Here is a 19,943-nt window from a genome sequence, read left to right as displayed (position 1 = left end):
CTGATGAAATAGGGCATTTGTTTGTCTTCCCATCTCTCTCTCTCTCTCTCTCTCTCTCTCTCTCTCTGTTTCTCACACACACACACACACACACACACACACACACACACACACACACACACACACACACACACACACAGAGTGCGGATTGTTTTCAGTATCTGAGTGGGTTGCATATTGATTTTTAGTGTTGAACTTGTGTCGCTCTCTCTGCCATCGCACCCCCACAGACAGATTCTGACAGAGGAGTTGATTAGGAACAGCTCTAAATATATCCCTCCATCTCTTCTCTATCTCTCTCTCGCTCCCACTCTATCTATCTTTCTTTCTTTCTCTCTCTCTCTCTCTCTCTTTCTCCCGCTCTGGCTCCATCCATCATCCTCTGCTTTTCTCTTCCTGAATCTCTCTCGCTCTCTTGTCCCTCGTTCCCTCCTATCCTCTATCACCTGAATGTATATTTTCTCTCTTCTTTCCTAAATAATGATACTGCACCTCTCCTCTTCTATTTCCAGCTAAATACAGAACCTTCTTACCTCAATAATTCGGGAAAACTTCACCCTCTTTTTCATTGTGTCTTCTTGAACCTACTCTCATCCAGGATAGCTCATTTAGAGGCAGCTCTTATAACAGTTTCCTAGGGGCACAGCAAACATAAACCAACTCAACACACACATTGACAACCACAGGCTACAAACACTGTACACTCTTTCACTAGCCAGGCAACCATTCTATAGAGGATCTGCACTCGTCGTCTGTTTACCCTAGAGATGATTAGACACAAGTGTGTGAAGGATGTGAGAGAGGGGTAGGCGTTGTGTGAGGATGACCCCCCGTGGCAAACTGACATCTTCCTACCCAGACTGACTGGCTCAGACTCATCTGTGTGTTGGAACACAACACTATAGGTGTTAAGACCTCACACCGGTCTCCACTGGATTCACCCGATGTTTCTCCACGGAGACACACACACACTCACCTGTAGTACAGCACGGCACAACCTCCCCGATAACTGCGACAGAGTGAGATGGAAATATAGATACGCATGACGACAGATGGGGAAAAAGTCTCTATTTATTCTATATCTGTGGCATACAGCAGGTTAACACCAGATAAGAAGCCTCACTATCTCTCTCCCTCTCTGCCCACAATTTAGCGTTCCCTGATTGTGGCGTAGAACAAACAGACAGACAAACATGTTTATTGGGGCATTCTCTTGTGTGTGTGACTGTTTGTGAGTGAGCCATTTGCGTTAGATTGAAATCTAATTTGCGTCTCCCCGGGTTTTTTTTATCTCCGACATCCTGATTCGGGAAGGCTGTGGCTCTGAAGCGGCTCAGCCAACTGTTCCCTTGTTGTTTAGAAGGGAATGATTCTCATAAATGGAGCCTTTTCAGACAATGTTCATGTGGGTGTATAGCTTTAGGCATATTTGACAGGATCAAATGGCTTACACAGAGAAGGAATCACTGTCGTTTATGAAATAATCCCCCCATATTTATTTCATCCACATCCGTTTTCTCCCTCTGCCTCGTTTTTTCCCTCCTTTCCGACCCCCTAAATGAATTGAGGTAAAATGGGAATCTATATTCCGTGGGTGGTTTGGAGATGCAGTCACCTTGTTAAGATTTGAATTGCACATGACATGTGTTTGATGTCATAAATCTCAGGCTTCTCTCTTCCGGTGGGCCTGAATGTTTCAAAGAAATGTGCCAGAGGGAAATGTTTTTGAAAAAATGAAAAAAAGACATGTTATATTGTCCCATACACCAGATAGATACTGTGAAATGTGTTGTTTTAGCTATAGCAGTACGGCGCCCCTGGAGCAAATTAGGATTAAGGGCCTTGCTCAAGGGCTAATCGATAAATTTTTCATCTTGTCGGCCCGGGTATTCCAACCAACAACCTTTCGGTTACAGGCCCAACACTCTAAACGCTAGGCTACCTGCCGCTGTGTGTGCGTGCGCGCGCGCGTGTGTGTGCATTTGCGTGTTAGTGTCAGACTTTAGATACGTGAACACCTAAGAATTCAAGCCCACTATCGTGATTTTATGCAGAAATTAAAACCGTGCTGGTGAAGAGCCAACCTGATTGATCTGTTGCTGTGTGTGTGTGTGTGTGTGTGTGTGTGTGTGTGTGTGTGTGTGTGTGTGTGTGTGTGTGTGTGTGTGTGTGTGTGTGTGTGTGTGTGTGTGTGTGTGTGTGTGTGTGTGTGTGTGTGTGTGTGTGTGTGCATGTGTGTGTGTATGTGTGTGCATGCACGTGATAGAGAGAGAGGGAGCGAGCGGGAAAGATAGAGAGATGCTGTCAACTCTCCTTCCTCCTCCCGGAGTCTGAAGTCTGCAGATGTTCAATTCAGTCTATTTAAAGCATCGGCTCTCTCGCTGGTGAGAGAGGGAGGCTGTAGTTTTGGATTACTGTTATGTCTTTACCTTGAGAACACTGTTTTGCTATTCTACCCTATCGGAGGGAGTGTGTATGTCATTCACAATTACATACAGTACATGTGCTATATAACCACTCCAAGATGTGCAAGGTTAAAGAACCACAGACTTCTGAAGTTTAAAATGAAAACAGTTTAGGTAGGTCATTTAGCAGACATATACCCAGAGGGACTGTAGTAGTGGATGCAGGAACGTACAGTATAAGTGCACATAATAACATGGCATTTTTTTGTCTTCCCTCTGTAGATCTCAAAGACCATGGTGGAACCCCTCCTAGCCAACCAGGCGCATCGGTGGAGCTATTACCATATTGCTAAGTTACACCTATTTGATCATTCAGACCTGCAAGTGGTTGTCTTGGATGTGAGTCATTAGATTGCATGTGTTTTCACATGATGAAAGAGAACCACGGTGCCTTTCCGTATCCTTACTCCCTGTGAAGAAATAGGTCTGTTGAATCAAGTCTTTGATAAAGCTAAGGCTCAATGTACACTCTTAGAAAAAGGTGCTATCTAGAACTTAAAAGGGTTCTTCAGATGTGCACATAGGATAACAATTTGTAGAACCCTTTTGGTTCCAAGTAGAGCCCATGGGTTCTGCATGGAACCCAAAATGGTTCTGCCTGGAAGCAAAAAAGGTTCTACCTGTAACCAAAAATGGTTCTCCTTAGAACCAAAAAGGGTTCTCCTATGAGGACAGCCGACAAAACCCTTTGGAACTCTTTTTTCTACGTGTAGTGGTATTTTGAGAAATCAACAAAGTACACAACAAAGAAATACCAACAACCAAAATGCTGTGTTGAACTGGGATGATATCTGTGTCAAGGTCCTTCCAGACCGCCACGTTGTGTCATAACCGTTGTGTCATAACCATCCTGGTCACTAAATAACTTTTTTGCCCACTTTGAGGACAATACAGTGCCACTGACACGGCCCGCAACCAAAACATGCGGACTCTCCTTCACTGCAGCTGAGGTGAGGAAAACATTTAAACGTGTTAACCCTCGCAAGGCTGCAGGCCCAGACGGCATCCCCAGCCGCGCCCTCAGAGCATGCGCAGACCAGCTGGCTGGTGTGTTTACAGACATATTCAATCAATCCTTATCCCAGTCTGCTGTTCCCACATGCTTCAAGAGGGCCACCATTGTTCCTGTTCCCAAGAAAGCTAAGGAAACTGAACTAAACGACTAAACTCACTTGCGTCATCATGAAGTGCTTTGAGAGACTAGTCAAGGACCATATCACCTCCACCCTACCTGACACCCTAGACCCACTCCAATTTGCTTACCGCCCAAATAGGTCCACAGACGATGCAATCTCAACCACACTGCACACTGCCCTAACCCATCTGGACAAGAGGAATACCTATGTGAGAATGCTGTTCATCAACTACAGCTCAGCATTTAACACCATAGTACCCTCCAAACTCGTCATCAAGCTCGAGACCCTGGGTCTCGACCCCGCCCTGTGCAACTGGGTACTGGACTTCCTGACGGGCCGCCACCAGGTGGTGAGGGTAGGTAACAACATCTCCACCCCGCTGATCCTCAACACTGGGGCCCCACAAGGGTGCGTTCTGAGCCCTCTCCTGTGCTCCCTGTTCACCCACGACTGCATGGCCACGCACGCCTCCAACTCAATCATCAAGTTTGCAGACGACACAACAGTGGTAGGCTTGATTACCAACAACGACGAGACGGCCTACAGGGAGGAGGTGAGGGCCCTCGGAGTGTGGTGTCAGGAAAATAACCTCACACTCAACGTCAACAAAACTAAGGAGATGATTGTGGACTTCAGGAAACAGCATAGGGAACACCCCCTTATCCACATTGATGGGACAGTAGTGGAGAGGGTAGTAAGTTTTAAATTCCTCGGCGTACACATCACAGACAAACTGAATTGGTCCACCCACACAGACAGCATCGTGAAGAAGGCGCAGCAGCACCTCTTCAACCTCGGGAGGCTGAAGAAATTCGGCTTGTCACCAAAAGCACTCACAAACTTCTATAGATGCACAATCGAGAGCATCCTGGCGGGCTGTATCACCGCCTGGTACGGCAACTGCTCCGCCCACAACCGTAAGGCTCTCCAGAGGGTAGTGAGGTCTGCACAACGCATCACCGGGGGCAAACTACCTGCCCTCCAAGACACCTACACCACCCGATGTCACAGGAAGGCCATAAAGATCATCAAGGACAACAACCACCCGAGCCACTGCCTGTTCACCCCGTTATCATCCAGAAGGCGAGGTCAGTACAGGTGCATCAAAGCTGGGACCGAGAGACTGAAAAACAGCTTCTATCTCAAGGCCATCAGACTGTTAAACAGCCACCACTAACATTGAGTGGCTGCTGTCAACACACTGACTCAACTCCAGCCACTTTAATAATGGGAATTGATGGGAATTGATGTAAAATATATCACTAGCCACTTTAAACAATGCTACTTAATATAATGTTTACATACCCTACATTATTCATCTCAAATGTATACGTATATACTGTACTCTATATCATCTACTGCATCTTTATGTAATACATGTATCACTAGCCACTTTAAACTATGCCACTTTGTTTACATACTCATCTCATATGTATATACTGTACTCGATACCATCTACTGCATCTTGCCTATGCCGCTCTGTACTATCACTCATTCATATATCTTTATGTACATATTCTTTATCCCTTTACACTTGTGTGTATAAGGTAGTAGTTTTGGAATTGTTAGTTAGATTACTCGTTGGTTATTACTGCATTGTCGGAACTAGAAGCACAAGCATTTCGCTACACTCGCATTAACATCTGCTAACCCTGTGTATGTGACCAATACAATTTGATTTGATTTGATTTGATTATGTGGCTAGAAACAAAATCCTGACATCCTTTTTTTCTTATTCCACATTGGTCCTTTGCCATGTTGCAGCCTATAGTCATACTGTGCAGCAGTGTCACATCGGCTGAGAGGGGAGAGAGGAAAGTTGACTTTCATCAACAGGATGTGGTTGTGCCAGAGACAGGAAGTGAGCAATGACAGTGTTTTGGCCTAATGAAAATAGATGGAGATGGCCTAACACAGTATATTTTCCCTGCTCCATTAGATAAGCAGGCTACTACTGAACATAACTTATAGATGCAGTGTCTACCTCTCTGAATATTTGCGATGAGGCCTATTGGGCCACCTGTAATAACAATTTGTGGAATTTCTTATTTGTTCATAGCCAATGTTATGCTAGGCCTATCATTTGTGTGTTGAGGATAAGCTTTTTTTCCCCGATTACATTGTGTATGGCATGAATTTGCACATTGATTTGAATGTAAAACAAGTCAAACAGGACAGATGATGCAGGCAAGTCTACCACAGCTACCAATTGAAATAGGACACATTCAATAACAAATTGTGTGATCTAATTGTAACCCTGTCGATAATCATTAGGCTAAGTGAACCTGGCCTATTTAAAATAACGAGTTGAACAGGATGTGCTGTGTGCATATGTCATGTTATTTCTGGGCAAATCTAATTATATATTATAGCCTAGGTAATTATTGTAAATACACAATTTCCGGTGCTTTGGATGAAAAGTGCTCTTGAATAAATAGTCACTAATTTGTTCTGTATAGGATTATATTGTTGTTTTATGAGGCTTTGGGGATGGCTGGAGAAGTGGAGAATTCGGTCGCTGTGTGTAGCGGCAGAGCGCAGGCTTTCAGCAGGGGGCGGAGGGAGAGAGCTATGACAGCGCTTATCACACAACCAAGAAGTAGGACGAGTTGCATCCTAGCGCTACTGTCATTTGCAGACGGAGTACAGCTCTCGCCGCTTTTGTTCAGCCATCGCGCCCCGTGCTGCTAGCTAGTCAACAATGGTTTCTATCATTTCAGACCTGGACCCACTGAAAAACTGGAACGTGTTAAGGTAAGTCCAAGTCCCGTTTTCTAGCTCGCCTTGTGAATGCAGCAGAAATTATAGGAGGGAATTGTTGTGATACCCAACGTGCGGTGCTGGGTGGGACGCGGGTGGCAAAGGGTTATCGCTGGTGAATGGATGTAGCGATTTGTTCTGCGGACGTGCCCCCTTGCATTACATTGGCTTAAAGGGATAATGCGTTATTCTGGCATTTATCTCCTTTTATACTTATCCAGAGTCAAATAAACTCGTGAATGCCATTTGTATGCCTCTGCATGCAGTAGGCCTATAAAGGAAGTTAGTGGTAGTTTTGCGAGCCATTGTTAACAATGACTGGAAGTCTACAGGTACATTAGCAATGCTACCTACAGTACAGCAGCAATACTGCGCCCTCGGCAGTTTTTTTTTTTTTTTGCGATGTCGGGTCCTGTTTCGGTAAAGCTCTTGTTCTCTTTTCTCCCCCTCTCTTTCTGCTGTCGTGTCGGACGAATGCAAGCTGCTCATCAGCCCCTCCATCTTATTAACCCTTGGTGATCTTCCCTCTCGCACCGTGGACCCCAAAGTTCCTCAACAATTTACAGTTGCCGATACCTACTGTAGACTATGGGCACCATCATCATCCTCACCGACCCGTCTAGCCTAGACTACTGTCTTTGAGAGCTGCGCTATCACAACGCCTTGGGAGTCATATAGGCTACGTATATATTGCAAAGGATGCATTGAGTGGACATTTATTGCAAGTTTATATCCCCTTCACTTAGCTCTCTTTTGTTTATGAAAAACTGTCATTTACAGTTTAGCCTAAAACATGGCATGTTTTTTAAAAGTTTTTTTAAACACAACATTGTTAGCTTAACAATGGAAGTTGAGTTTCTCCACTCCATCTCTGCACCTCCTGAAGGAATAAAAACGTTTGTTGCTTCAAGTTTTCACATCACATTTTCGGAGCAATGTGTAGCCTATTTTCATTATAGTGCGCAGCGGGGTCATTTCTTGAAAGAATGTTGTGAAGCTAGCTGAGAAAATAACCTACCTGCGCTCAGAGCCGCTGGAAGTAGGGGTGCTGATGGGTGTTTACAGCACCACCTGAAAAATCTGGGGGGAAAAAAAGAAAATGTTCCTGAAAAAAATATTTTTCCACAAAAGTATTTTTCCACTGGGGCTTTAATAGTCCTGTATTAGCGACATCCACCCCCAAACTACTTCCCACAGCTATGCCTGCACCTGTGGTCCTCTGCTCAGTTCCTCTCTGTTTCCCTCCTCCAGGACTGTCTTACAGCTACACCACTAATAGGCTACACCAATATATATGGCCCTGGGCTACACCAACACTCTACCCTAACACTTCATATTACCATCTAATAGCCTACACCTGCAAAATGTGTATTTATGCATTCACTGTCATTTAACATTTTAGTCGGCATTTGTGACTTTTAAATGCTGGAATTTGAATATTGAAGACTTTTAATACTAAATAAGTCATGATAATTCCCTCGACGGACTCCTCATCAGCAGAGATGGTCTAGTTCTGATTCTGAAATTCTATTTTTGAGAAGCCACAGTGAGGATGGAGCACGAGGCTCCAGAAATCTCATGCAGAGCTTAAAAAGTCCTCTGTTTTATCATTCCCTATATACATATTCCTTACTACTTACTAGAATTTCCTCATCAATAAATCAGGAATAGATACATTTTTTTTATCACAGGAACCCTAAAGAACATGCTTATTGCTGCTGTGACTGTGAGCCTGTGAAGACGGGATGATGTCAGTCTAGCCTTATATAGTGATGGCCCCATGGAGCCTGGGGCATGAAATGGCTTGTGGCACTGACCCGTACACACTCACATTAAAAGGTGAAGATGGGGAGGATGACCCACTGTTTCTCTACGGGGGCTATTTCCTGTCTTTCCTGTGATAGAGAATCTTTGTAATATGTAGGCAGTTGGTATTTCTGAGTATATCAGGAATGGAATTCTCAACCTTTCAGTCAACTTTTGAATGTGTGTATGAAATAGTCTCTCTTTTCTAAGTGGACACACACACACACACACACACACACTGCGCTGGTAAGCGGAGGGCGGGCCCCGATCATTGAGGGATGTAATCTGTTTGTTGAAGGACAGGATGAGAGATGGGTGATGAGGGGAGAGGATGAGGAGGGAATGATGAAGGAAGAGGGGAGAGGATGAGGAGGGGAGTGATGGAGGGGTATTTGTCTCACTCTCTCTTTATTAAACCTCTGCTGCTTTAGATTAGCTGCAGGAGCAGCTGTCCGTCTCTCAAGACTGAGCATCTTAATAAAGACCAGCTTAGGGCTGGCCCTCCACACACACACACACACACACACACACACACATCCTCTTCTATCTACCCCCCTTCTCTTTTTCTCTCTCGTTCTGTCTCTTCTCTTTCACTGTTAGCTTAGTGTATTATAATGAAGCAATTCTGTGCTTCTTCTCCGAGGCACAGCCGCATCTCCCTAATGAGGATCACCTCCGACAGACACACACACACACACACACACATACTTCACTAACATACACACACATACCATTAAGACACCGACAGTCCCAAACAACTCCGTCACATACAATAAGCAGCACTCCCCGTGGCGTGGTATGATTTGTGCATGGTGTTATTGTGTGGTTGGATAATATGCAGGACCAAAGAAGTACAGTCTCTCCATTATCTTGGATGTTGTGTACACTGTATTATCTTGGATGTTGTGTACACTGTAGCTTCTGATTTAGTTTGTTGAGATGATTATGTGGTCTCACATCCATATTGTTTTGCTCTCATTCCGGGAGCATTCAGCATATGACTGTCCATCATGCCCACTGCACTGTACGGAACGTGGGTTCATTTGCTGTTGTCAGAGGACACATTCCTGAAGATCTAATAGGAAATACATCTACTGAAGTTAGTTTGATATGATGTATCTGATGTGTGACCGATAGGGGAGGTTGTGTGGAGGTGAGTGGTGCTGAAGGAGAATAACATTTTGATATGGAAGACTGTTAGAAAACCAACGTGTACTGAATGTGCCGATTTCAACCGAAACAGAGTATTATATATAAGGTTCTCGATCTGTGTCTTAACGATAATCTGCCTGCTGCTCCAGATGGATGTGGACATCTGCACCCTCCTCTGGTCCTCTGGTCCCCTGGTCCTCTGGTCCCCTGGTCCTCTGGTCCCCTGGTCCTCTGGTCCCCTGGTCCCCTGGTCCTCTGGTCCCCCGGTCCCCCGGTCCTCCGGTCCCTTGGTCCTCTGGGTCCTCTGGTCCCTTGGTCCTCTGGTCCCCCGGTCCTCTGGTCCTCTGGTCCCCTGGTCCTCTGGCCCTCTGGCTGGACCTCAGCTTACTTCATCCTTATCTGATCAACTCCATGGTGTGGCTGCTGCAGCCTTTCACCAGCTCCATCTGACTATCATACATTTATCACACACACACACACACACACACACACACACACACACACACACACACACACACACACACACACACACACACACACACACACACACACACGAACACACACACACACACACACACATGAACACACACAGGTATCGCATCCAGACAAAAATATACCGTCTACGCACGTACACACACACAGCTCAGTTTATCTGTGTAACAAAGCATTGTTGTGGGGTGTAAAGCCTGTCTGTTGCTCTCGTAGTCAGCCTCTCCTATTCTGAAGAGCAGCACAGTTATTCCATAATGAGAAACGGCATGCTTATTAATTCCACCCGATTACATCCAGAATTACACTTAGCACGCACGCACACACACACACACACACACACACACACACACACACACACACACACACGGACCAATGACAAGGTAGGTCTGTTATTAGATTAGGGAGCGAGGAGAAGTCCGGTTTGTATTCTATTACAGGGCTGGTTAAGTAACTGTTGGATGTGAACTCTGATGCCTGCCAATCCGGGAATAATCCAAAGAGAAGGAGAGCGAGAGAGAGAGAGAGAGAGCTTTAACAATAAACAATTATTGTCTTCATGTAGAAACCCTTTGGAGTGTAATGAGTGGGGGATTTGGGTAGAGATGAAGGAGTCGGAGGATCGAGGGTTGGGGGTTGGAGGATTTGGGGGGGGGGGGGGGGGGGGGGGGGTCATTGAGCATTTGACCCAGTGTTAGTTTTAATTAATCCAGTTAACTGTGGATCCGACTCAATGTAGCTTTATCCCCGAGACACAAATCTATCTATCTATCTAATTACTGAGGCTAGTGTCTGTCTGATGCGGTTTAAATCTGCAGTGTGTGTGTGTGTGTGTGTGTGTGTGTGTGTGTCCATAGCCTGCTAACCCCTGCAGGTCATAGGATTACACACACTGACTCTAAATCCACCCTGTGCTCCTGGCTTGGGTCTTTTAATCTGCACCTGTAATAATGCCCATGTGTCGCTGGTGTAGAGGAGTCGACCGCCGAACGCCGCCCAAACAAGGACAGGGACCGGCTTCAGCGGAAGTCGTGACAGCACCCCAATGGATGTGCATTGTGTGGCCAGAGGAGGGTGACACCAGGCTGGGTAGAGACGGAGAGTGAGGCCCCCTTAAAAAAAAATACTAGGCAAGTCAGTTAAGAACAAATTCTTATTTTCAATGACAGCCTAGGAACAGTGGGATAACTGCCTTGTTCAGGGGCAGAACGACAGATTTTTACCTTGTCAGCTCGGGGATTTGATCTAGCAACCTTGCGGTTACTAGTCCAACACTCTAACCACTACCTGCCGCCAACCCTGAACCTAGTGGTTCTGGTTTGGAAATGGACATTATGTGCTCAGCATTATTCTCAGTGTTTTAAGAGGGCCTCTGAAACAAAACATCAACTGTAAGCCTGGGTAATGCAATGACCTGTTTATTGTTTTGCGACAGGGTTGTTAAAGTGAAAGTGATGAATGGAGAGAGTGATGAAGCCACTCTGACCCGTGGCGTTAGAAAGGAAAGAGGTGAAGAGCAAACCAGGCAGGGTGGTAGACGGAGAGAGGTCGGTTGGCCTGCTCGTCTGTGATGGACTCCGGTCGCCACGGCGATTCACTCTTCAGCTGGACCCCTGTCAATCAAAGCATTGTGACGCGGGGGCGGGGGGTATTGTACCACTGCAACGCAGCGAACAATACAGTGTTCTGTGTGAATGGCTCAGACAGGGGGGGGGGGGGGGGGGTGCGGGGAGAGGGGGATGAATCCTTCCACGTCAAACCCCCGGAATCAGTTGAAGATCATTACATATTTTAGCTCAGCAAGCTGGATAAAACCGTGAGAGAGACGAAGGAGGGGGAGGAAGAGACTGAGAGAGAATGCGAACAGGGGAGGGGCATGACACCCATCATTATCACATATTGTTCTTGCAACATTATTTTGTTCAAAAGTCATTTAAAAATGATTGCACCCAGTTTGGCCCCTTTAATGTATAGGATTCACATTATATTCAATAAATATAGTACCCAACATCTGATTTAGACCAAACTTCTTCCCACCATTAAGTCAAAAGACACCCATGGACCCCCTACATCTCACGCCAATTCCATAATCAGTTATCTTATAATACAGGTGGTATTATAATAACAATAATAATGTTAATAATTTATTAAACTTCAATAGTGCCTTTCATAGAATCTCAAAGCAGTTCAAGAGCAAAAAAACAACAAGCAATAATCAGTGTCATGACAGGTCAACCAATAGAGGCCAAGTCTTCTCTCTGGAGATGGAGAGGGTTGGTTCATGGCTTGGTGGAAGGAGCTGGTCTGAGGAGGGTAGATGATGGTGATGGAGTCTGCTGGTGATGTTGTAGAGGCCAAGTCTGGGGACCAGCCTGAGTCTTATAGTCACTGGACTTCTCCTCTTCCAGTCTCACCCATTTGGCTGATGCCTCAGCAGCTCTGGGCTCCAGAAAGCTCACCACACGCAGTTCAGAATAGTAGCCAGTCGTCCTCACCACGAGCCCTCTGCCTCAACACTGCTGTAGTCCTCTGTCTCCCATTCCTCTCACGTTTCAGGCCAGGCCTGAAATCATGCTCTCAGAGGATCAGGGACTGCCAGCCAGGTGAAACAAAAACAAAGTGGTAGTCCAACTGGTAGTTACAGTCTTGTTCCATAGCTGCAACTCCCGTACAGACTCGGGAGAGGCGAAGGTCGAGAACCATGCGTCCCCCGAAACACGACCCTGCCAAGTCGCACTTCTTCACACAATGCTCGCTTAGCCCGGAAGCCAACCGTACCAATGTGTCGGAGGAAACACCAACAAGGAGTTGTTGGAGCACGATGGGACAAGGACACCCCGGCCGGCCAAACCCTAACCCGGACCACGCTGGACCAATTGTGCGCCGCCTTATGGGTCTCCCGGTCATGGCCGGCTGTGACACAGCCTGTTATCGAACCCGGGTCTGTAGTGACGCCTCTAGTGCCTTACATGCTGACCACACAGCTCGCATCGCGTGCGTGAGTGTTGCAAAATACATTTTCTAAACAAAAATATTATCCAGCCAGCGAGCCAAAACAAAAACATTATCCAGTTAGCTAGCCAAAACAAAAACATTATCCAGCCAGCTAGCCAAAATAAAAACATTATCCAGCCAGCTAGCCAAAACAAAAACATTATCCAGCCAGCTAGCCAAAACAAAAACATTATCCAGCCAGCTAGCCAAAACAAAAACATTATCCAGCCAGCGAGCCAAAACAAAAACATTATCCAGCCAGCGAGTCAAAACAAAAATTATCCAGCCAGCTAGCCAAAACAAAAACATTATCCAGCCAGCGAGCCAAAACAAAAACATTATCCAGTTAGCTAGCCAAAACAAAAACATTATCCAGCCAGCTAGCCAAAATAAAAACATTATCCAGCCAGCTAGCCAAAACAAAAACATTATCCAGCCAGCTAGCCAAAACAAAAACATTATCCAGCCAGCTAGCCAAAACAAAAACATTATCCAGCCAGCGAGCCAAAACAAAAACATTATCCAGCCAGCGAGTCAAAACAAAAATTATCCAGCCAGCTAGCCAAAACAAAAACATTATCCAGCCAGCGAGCCAAAACAAAAACATTATCCAGCCTGCTAGCCAAAACAAAAACATTATCCAGCCAGCTAGCCAAAACAAAAACATTATCCAGCCAGCTAGCCAAAACAAAAACATTATCCAGCCAGCTAGCCAAAACAAAAACATTATCCAGCCAGCGAGCCAAAAAAAAAACATTATCCAGCCAGCGAGCCAAAACAAAAACATTATCCAGCCAGCTAGCCAAAACAAAAACATTATCCAGCCAGCTAGCCAAAACAAAAACATTATCCAGCCAGCTAGCCAAAACAAAAACATTATCCAGCCAGCTAGCCAAAACAAAAACATTATCCAGCCAGCTAGCCAAAACAAAAACATTATCCAGCCAGCTAGCCAAAACAAAAACATTATCCAGCCAGCTAGCCAAAACAAAAACATTATCCAGCCAGCTAGCCAAAACAAAAACATTATCCAGCCAGCGAGCCAAAACAAAAACATTATCCAGCCAGCTAGCCAAAACAAAAACATTTGCAAATCTGTGGCTGAAAAACACCAGATATATGCAATAAAAAATATATATATATATTTACAGAGCTCTATGCCTAGGCTTCCTCACAGCGCCATGGCAACCATGGTATGGAGCTGCTGCTTAAACTATTTTGTCTTCATCCTTTACGAGTTATTCCCTGTGACTCTAATTTCCCTGTTCAGAGTAATTAGCCATTGAAGTCGCTTGCATTATTTACTATAAATGAGTGTGAAAGTGCCAGGTTTTGCCCACTAGATGCCGCTGTTCCTGCTACTGCCACACCCTTTTATCAATTTTGCCCCAGGTAGCACGCACACACACATCTTCGGGTAGAAAACCAAAACCTTTAGCACATAAGGAAAATATATTGTGTGGTCATCCTCACAATTCAAGCCAGTCCTCCATGAAAGCCAATCAGTTTGTCCTCCTCTTAGCAACCTAATGCTTCAACCCAACTGTCCTTGAATAGTCCAACAGCTCTCAGAAAGGCCTGTCCTTAAGGTGCAATTCTCACATGAAGACTTTTCCTACAAGCCCAAAACTTTGATGGAAATGGGCTTGTGACTAAAATGTGGTGACAACCCTGACAAAATGATGAAGCATGTCAGTCGTATGTTTTTCAGTACAATTATTCTAAAAGGTATGATATGTAGTGTGGTTAAAGATATTTACCATTAAGCCCAACCCAATACCGTTATCATTGCAGAAGACTATACCGTGTGCATTTGGGACTTTTTCCATTGTAGACTATTAGAACTGCTAACTAACTTTATACCTTTTTTTCAAGGGAATAAACCTCACACAGAGGGGCTGTTTCCTGGACACAATTTAAGCCTACGTGAAGGACAATCTGAATTGCTTTCATAGAGGACTGGCTTGAATTGTGAGGAAAACCATTTTCCTGCAACCTTTATTTAACTAGGCAAGTCGGTTAAGAACAAATTCTTACTTTACAATGACGGTCTACCGGGGAACAGTGGGTTAACTGCCTTGTTCAGGGGCAGAACGACAGAACGACAGATTCCAACGCTCTAACCTGCCGCCCCAAAACTTACTCATTGTTACGAAAATTGCTGGTCCAAATCAGATGTTAGTTGCTATATTTATTGAAGATTATATGAATCCTATTTCAATTTAAAAGGCCAATTTGGGTGCAATCAATTAGCTTAATTTGTATTATTATGTTTCAACAAAATGATGTTTCAGGACTGCATATCTTATCTGTTAGAGAAACTACAGATAACAAGTGCACCCAAACAGAAACGATTTCAGCACAATCTGAGATGGTGGGTGTCGAAATCCTCTTTCGTGTGTTTTCTGAGGTGGAACCAGATGTGGGTCTAACAGAGGGAGTCTAGTAGGCTTTGTTTAAACCCCAGTGTCTTTTCTACTCCGCTTGGCTGAAACAGAGAGGTGTCCCTGGAGAGAGAGAGGGAATAAGAGAGAGAGAGAGAATATGAGCGAAAGAGGGAATATGAGAGAGAGAGGGAATATGAGAGAGAGAGGGAATATGAGAGAGAGAGAGAGGGAATATGAGAGAGAGAGAGGGAATATGAGAGAGAGAGAGAGGGAAAATGAGAGAGAGAGAGGGAATATGAGAGAGAGAGAGGTGTCCCTGGAGAGAGAGGGAATATGAGAGAGAGAGGGAATATGAGAGAGAGAGAGGGAATATGAGAGAGAGAGAGGGAATATGAGAGAGAGAGAGAGGGAATATGAGAGAGAGAGAGGGAATATGAGAGAGAGAGAGGGAATATGAGAGAGAGAGAGGGAATATGAGAGAGAGAGAGAGAGAGAGGGAATATGAGAGAGAGAGAGGGAATATGAGAGAGAGAGAGAGGGAATATGAGAGAGAGAGAGAGAGAGAGAGGGAATATGAGAGAGAGAGAGAGGGAATATGAGAGAGAGAGAGAGGGAATATGAGAGAGAGAGAGGGAATATGAGAGAGAGAGGGAATATGAGAGAGAGAGAGAGAGGTTACACTAAACAGGCCTCAACTAATAGGATAGTGTAGGTAATACCAGTACCTCTAATTTACCATGTTACACAGTCCCACCTATTTGTCTTTGCATTCAACTGACAATGCAACATGAGTCTCCTACCCCCCCCCCCCCCCCCCCATCCGTCCCCCCATCCGTCTCTCCCCATCGGCAGCTCAGTGTGTATAAGACATGCTATATCCGCTGAGAGGTTAAACTCTGTGTGTCAGCCATATACCAGGGGAACATGCTGGCTTAAAAGCCTCCGTGGCGCTGTCTTGTGTGTGTGTGTGTGTGTGTGTGTGTGTGTGTGTGTGTGTGTGTGTGTGTGTGTGTGTGTGTGTGTGTAAAACTGAACTGTGACAGAATAAGAAACACACACCACACTGACAAATGCATGAGGCAGAACCACCGAGGCTTTTAAGGCTGCATGTTCCCCTGTATATGGCTGACATAGTCTGTCTTTAACCTCTCACACGTTGTTTCTGGCTGTTGTCAGATGTTGTATTTGTTTTTAGATGTTATCAGACACACGCGCATCACGCACGTGCTCAGTGTGATACATTCCCGCATCCCTCTCTTTTAACGCAGTGGCACACATTCTCAGGACCCCACGGCTGTGTCAGGACCCCTCTCTCTGTGCCATATCCCAGGGTTTTTGACTGACTGAGTGTTGTAGCATGTGGCTGCTATAGAAGCCATCTCCGGTGGCACTATAGTAGATAAACTTAGTCATCTGTCGTCAGCCCTGGGTGTCGAGTCAGTCGACTACTTAAAACACACACACCTTCTGTGACTGCCTTCAGGAGAGCAGGTTAGTCAAAAGCTGTGTGTGTGTGTGTGTGTGTGTGTGTGTGTGTGTGTGTGTATGTGTGTGTGTGTGTGTGTGTGTGTGTGTAGGATTGATATGTAGGCCTGAGGTAATGTTTTATGGGGATAAATGTGCCGTGAGAACAGGAGATGTTCAATATCCAGGGTCTCTCACACAGGCTGGCTTACCTTACCGTACACTGCACCGGGAGTACGACAGACACACACACACAACCACCGGGCAGGAATGACAAATGTGTTTAATAATGCAGACTCATAAACATACATGCACCCGCAAACGCACACACATACTGTTTATTCCTGGCTCTGTTTTACTGCCGAGCTTTGTTTGTCGCTTTGTTTTAGTCTTAGTCTCAGAGGCATCAGGGTGTGTATATACACTCTAAAGCTTCTGCCATAAAGCAGGTTTAACCCCCCCCTATATGTGTGTGTTTCCCCAGGCACACTAGGGAGTCTCACAACCTCCTCTGGGCTGAAATCATCTGTAGGGTTTATGAGTAGGGCTTAGAAGGGCTGAGAAACCAGGGAGGGCTCTCTCTCTCTCTCTCTCTCTCTCTCTCTCTCTCTCTCTCTCTCTCTCTCTCTCCTTCTTTCTTTCTCGTTTCAGTACATCGTCCTCTTTCTGACTCTTTCTCCTTCCAATGTCAATCTGTCTCTTTCTCTCTCTCCTCCTCCTTTTCTCAGTGATCCTCAACAAGCGTGTAAAAGGGAACGAGAGCAGGAAAAGAGAGGAAAAAGAGATGTTGTCTGAATAAATAAACAGCTTTTGCTTGAAACCGAAGCGGAAAGCTTAGTGGGGGTCGGAGGGAAGACAGGGATGGGAGGAAAAGGGATAGTCAGTGAAGGAAAGAAAAACATTGGCTCTCTGCCCATTGAAAACAAAAATGTGAGATCTCTTAGCCTGTGTGTGAATAATGATTTTTGGGAATGCTCTGGACAATAACCTGGTAGAGAAAACTGACCAATGGTAATAAAGATGACTAGTTAATAGGCGTGATCCAATAGGTGACCATGCCCATGTCACAATCACCAGGAAGAGATGATACAGCAGAACACACAGGCAGTCAGCTCGGCCAAACTGCCCTCTACCTCCTGCTGTTTCTTTCTCTTTTTTTTCTCCATTTCTCTCTCTCTTCTGTCCCTCACTCTGTTTTCCCTTTTGTTATGCTCCAGCTTCACCGTCTGCATAGCAACACCCAGCGTGAGCCTTCCGTACCCCAGGGGCAGCAGAGAGCAGCAGTGCAGGGACCTCACTCTATCCCTCTACTATCTCTCTACTGTATAGATGCATATAGATCTCTCCACTATCTCTCTACTGTATCTATCTCTCTACTGTATCTATCTCTCCACTATCTCTCTACTGTATCTATCTCTCCACTATCTCTCTACTGTATCTATCTCTCCACTATCTCTCTACTGTATCTATCGCTCCACTATCTCTCTACTGTATCTATCTCTCTACTGTATCTCTCTCCACTATCTCTCTACTGTATCTATCGCTCCACTATCTCTCTACTGTATCTACCTCTCCACTATCTCTACTGTATCTATCGCTCCACTATCTCTCTACTGTATCTATCGCTCCACTATCTCTACTGTATCTATCTTTACTGTATCTATCTCTCTACTGTATCTATCGCTCCACTTTCTCTCTACTGTATCTATCTCTCTACTGTATCTAGCTCTCCACTATCTCTCTACTGTATCTATCGCTCCACTATCTCTCTACTGTATCTATCTCTCTACTGTATCTCTCTTTACTATCTCTCTACTGTATCTATCACTCCACTATCTCTACTGTATCTATCTCTACTGTATCTATCTCTCCACTATCTCTCTACTGTATCTATCGCTCCACTTTCTCTCTACTGTATCTATCTCTACTGTATCTAGCTCTCCACTATCTCTCTACTGTATCTATCGCTCCACTATCTCTCTACTGTATCTCTCTCCACTATCTCTACTGTATCTCTCTCCACTATCTTTCTACTGTATCTATCTCTCTACTGTATCTATCTCTCCACTATCTCTCTACTGTATCTATCTCTCCACTATCTCTCTACTGTATCTCTATCACTCCACTATCTCTGTACTGTAATCCTACTGTATCTCTCCCTATCTCTCTGTCACCCTCTCTCTCTCTCTCTCTTTCTCCTCTTTCCACTTTCTTTCTCCTCCTGTCTCATGTCTCATATTTTCCTTATTTTCCTTTCCTTTTCTTTCTCTTTCTCTCTCTATCCTCCTCTCTCTCTCTGGCCTGTAGCCCTGTACTGTAGTAGGTCTGTAGTATCCCTGTAGTAGGTGTGTAGTAGCCCTGTAGTAGGTGTAGGTCTGTAGTAGCCCTGTAGTAGGTCTGTAGTATCCCTGTTGTAGGTGTGTAGTAGCCCTGTAGTAGGTATGTAGTAGCCCTGTAGTAGGTGTGTAGTAGGTCTGTAGTAGCCGTGTAGTAGCCATGCAGTAGGGCTGTAGTAGCCCTGTAGTAACCCTGTAGTAGCCCTGTAGTAGGTGTATAGTAGCCCCGTAGTAGGTCTGTAGTCGCCCTGTAGTAGGTGTGTAGTAGGTGTGTAGTATCCTTGTAGTATTTCTGTAGTATGTGTATAGTAGGAGTATAGTAGGTGTGTAGCAGGAGTGTAGTATTTGTATAGTATGTGTGTAGTAGGTGTATAGTAGGAGTACAGCAGGAGTGTAGTATTTGTATAGAATGTGTGTAGTAGGTGTATAGTATGTGTGTAGTATGTGTTACGTAGGTGTGTAGTAGGAGTACAGTAGGAGTACAGTGGGAGTGTAGTAGGAGTGTCGTTGGAGTACATTAGGTGTTTAGAAGGAGTATAATATGAGTGTAATAGGAGTGTAGTAGTAGGAGTGTAGTAGGTGTGTGGCGGGAGTGTAGTATGAGTATAGCAGGAGTGTAGTGGGTGTGTAGTGGGTGTACAGTAGGTGTGTAGTAGGAGTATAGTGGGAGTACAGTAGGTGTGTAGTAGGAGTACAGTAGGTGTGTAGTAGTAGTACAGTAGGAGTGTAGTGGGAGTACAGTGGGAGTGTAGTAGGAGTGTAGTAGGAGTACATTAGGTATGTAGAAGGAGTATAATATGAGTGTAGTAGTAGGAGCGTAGTAGGAGTATAGTGGGAGTGTAGTAGGTGTGTAGTAGGAGTATAGTAGGAGTACAGCAGGAGTGTAGTATTTGTATAGTATGTGTTACGTAGGTGTATAGTAGGAGTACAGCAGGAGTGTAGTATTTGTATAGT

At 45.0% G+C, this 19,943-nt stretch overlaps 1 protein-coding gene across 19 annotated transcripts in view; it reads left to right on the top strand.

Moving 5' to 3' along the window:
• Window positions 1-6,114: 6,114 nt before the first annotated feature.
• The window catches only part of LOC110501039 (CUGBP Elav-like family member 2), a 221,329-nt gene continuing 207,500 nt past the window's right edge, over window positions 6,115-19,943 (top strand). For 5 of the 19 annotated variants that reach the window (XM_090214078.1, XM_090214062.1, XM_090214077.1 and 2 more), the window contains exon 1: window positions 6,115-6,355. In XM_090214078.1, coding sequence (XP_090070204.1) covers window positions 6,303-6,355 — 53 coding nt within the window. In that variant the 5' untranslated portion in view covers window positions 6,115-6,302. The remainder of the gene's footprint in view (window positions 6,356-19,943) is intronic. The other 14 variants (XM_090214066.1, XM_090214072.1, XM_090214065.1 and 11 more) reach the window with 6 other exon arrangements.

The sequence above is a fragment of the Oncorhynchus mykiss genome, chromosome 21 (assembly GCF_057628025.1).
Source record: "Oncorhynchus mykiss isolate SJ-2025 chromosome 21, ASM5762802v1, whole genome shotgun sequence".
NCBI lineage: Eukaryota > Metazoa > Chordata > Actinopteri > Salmoniformes > Salmonidae > Oncorhynchus > Oncorhynchus mykiss.
This window is presented reverse-complemented; position numbering and strand designations above follow the sequence as displayed.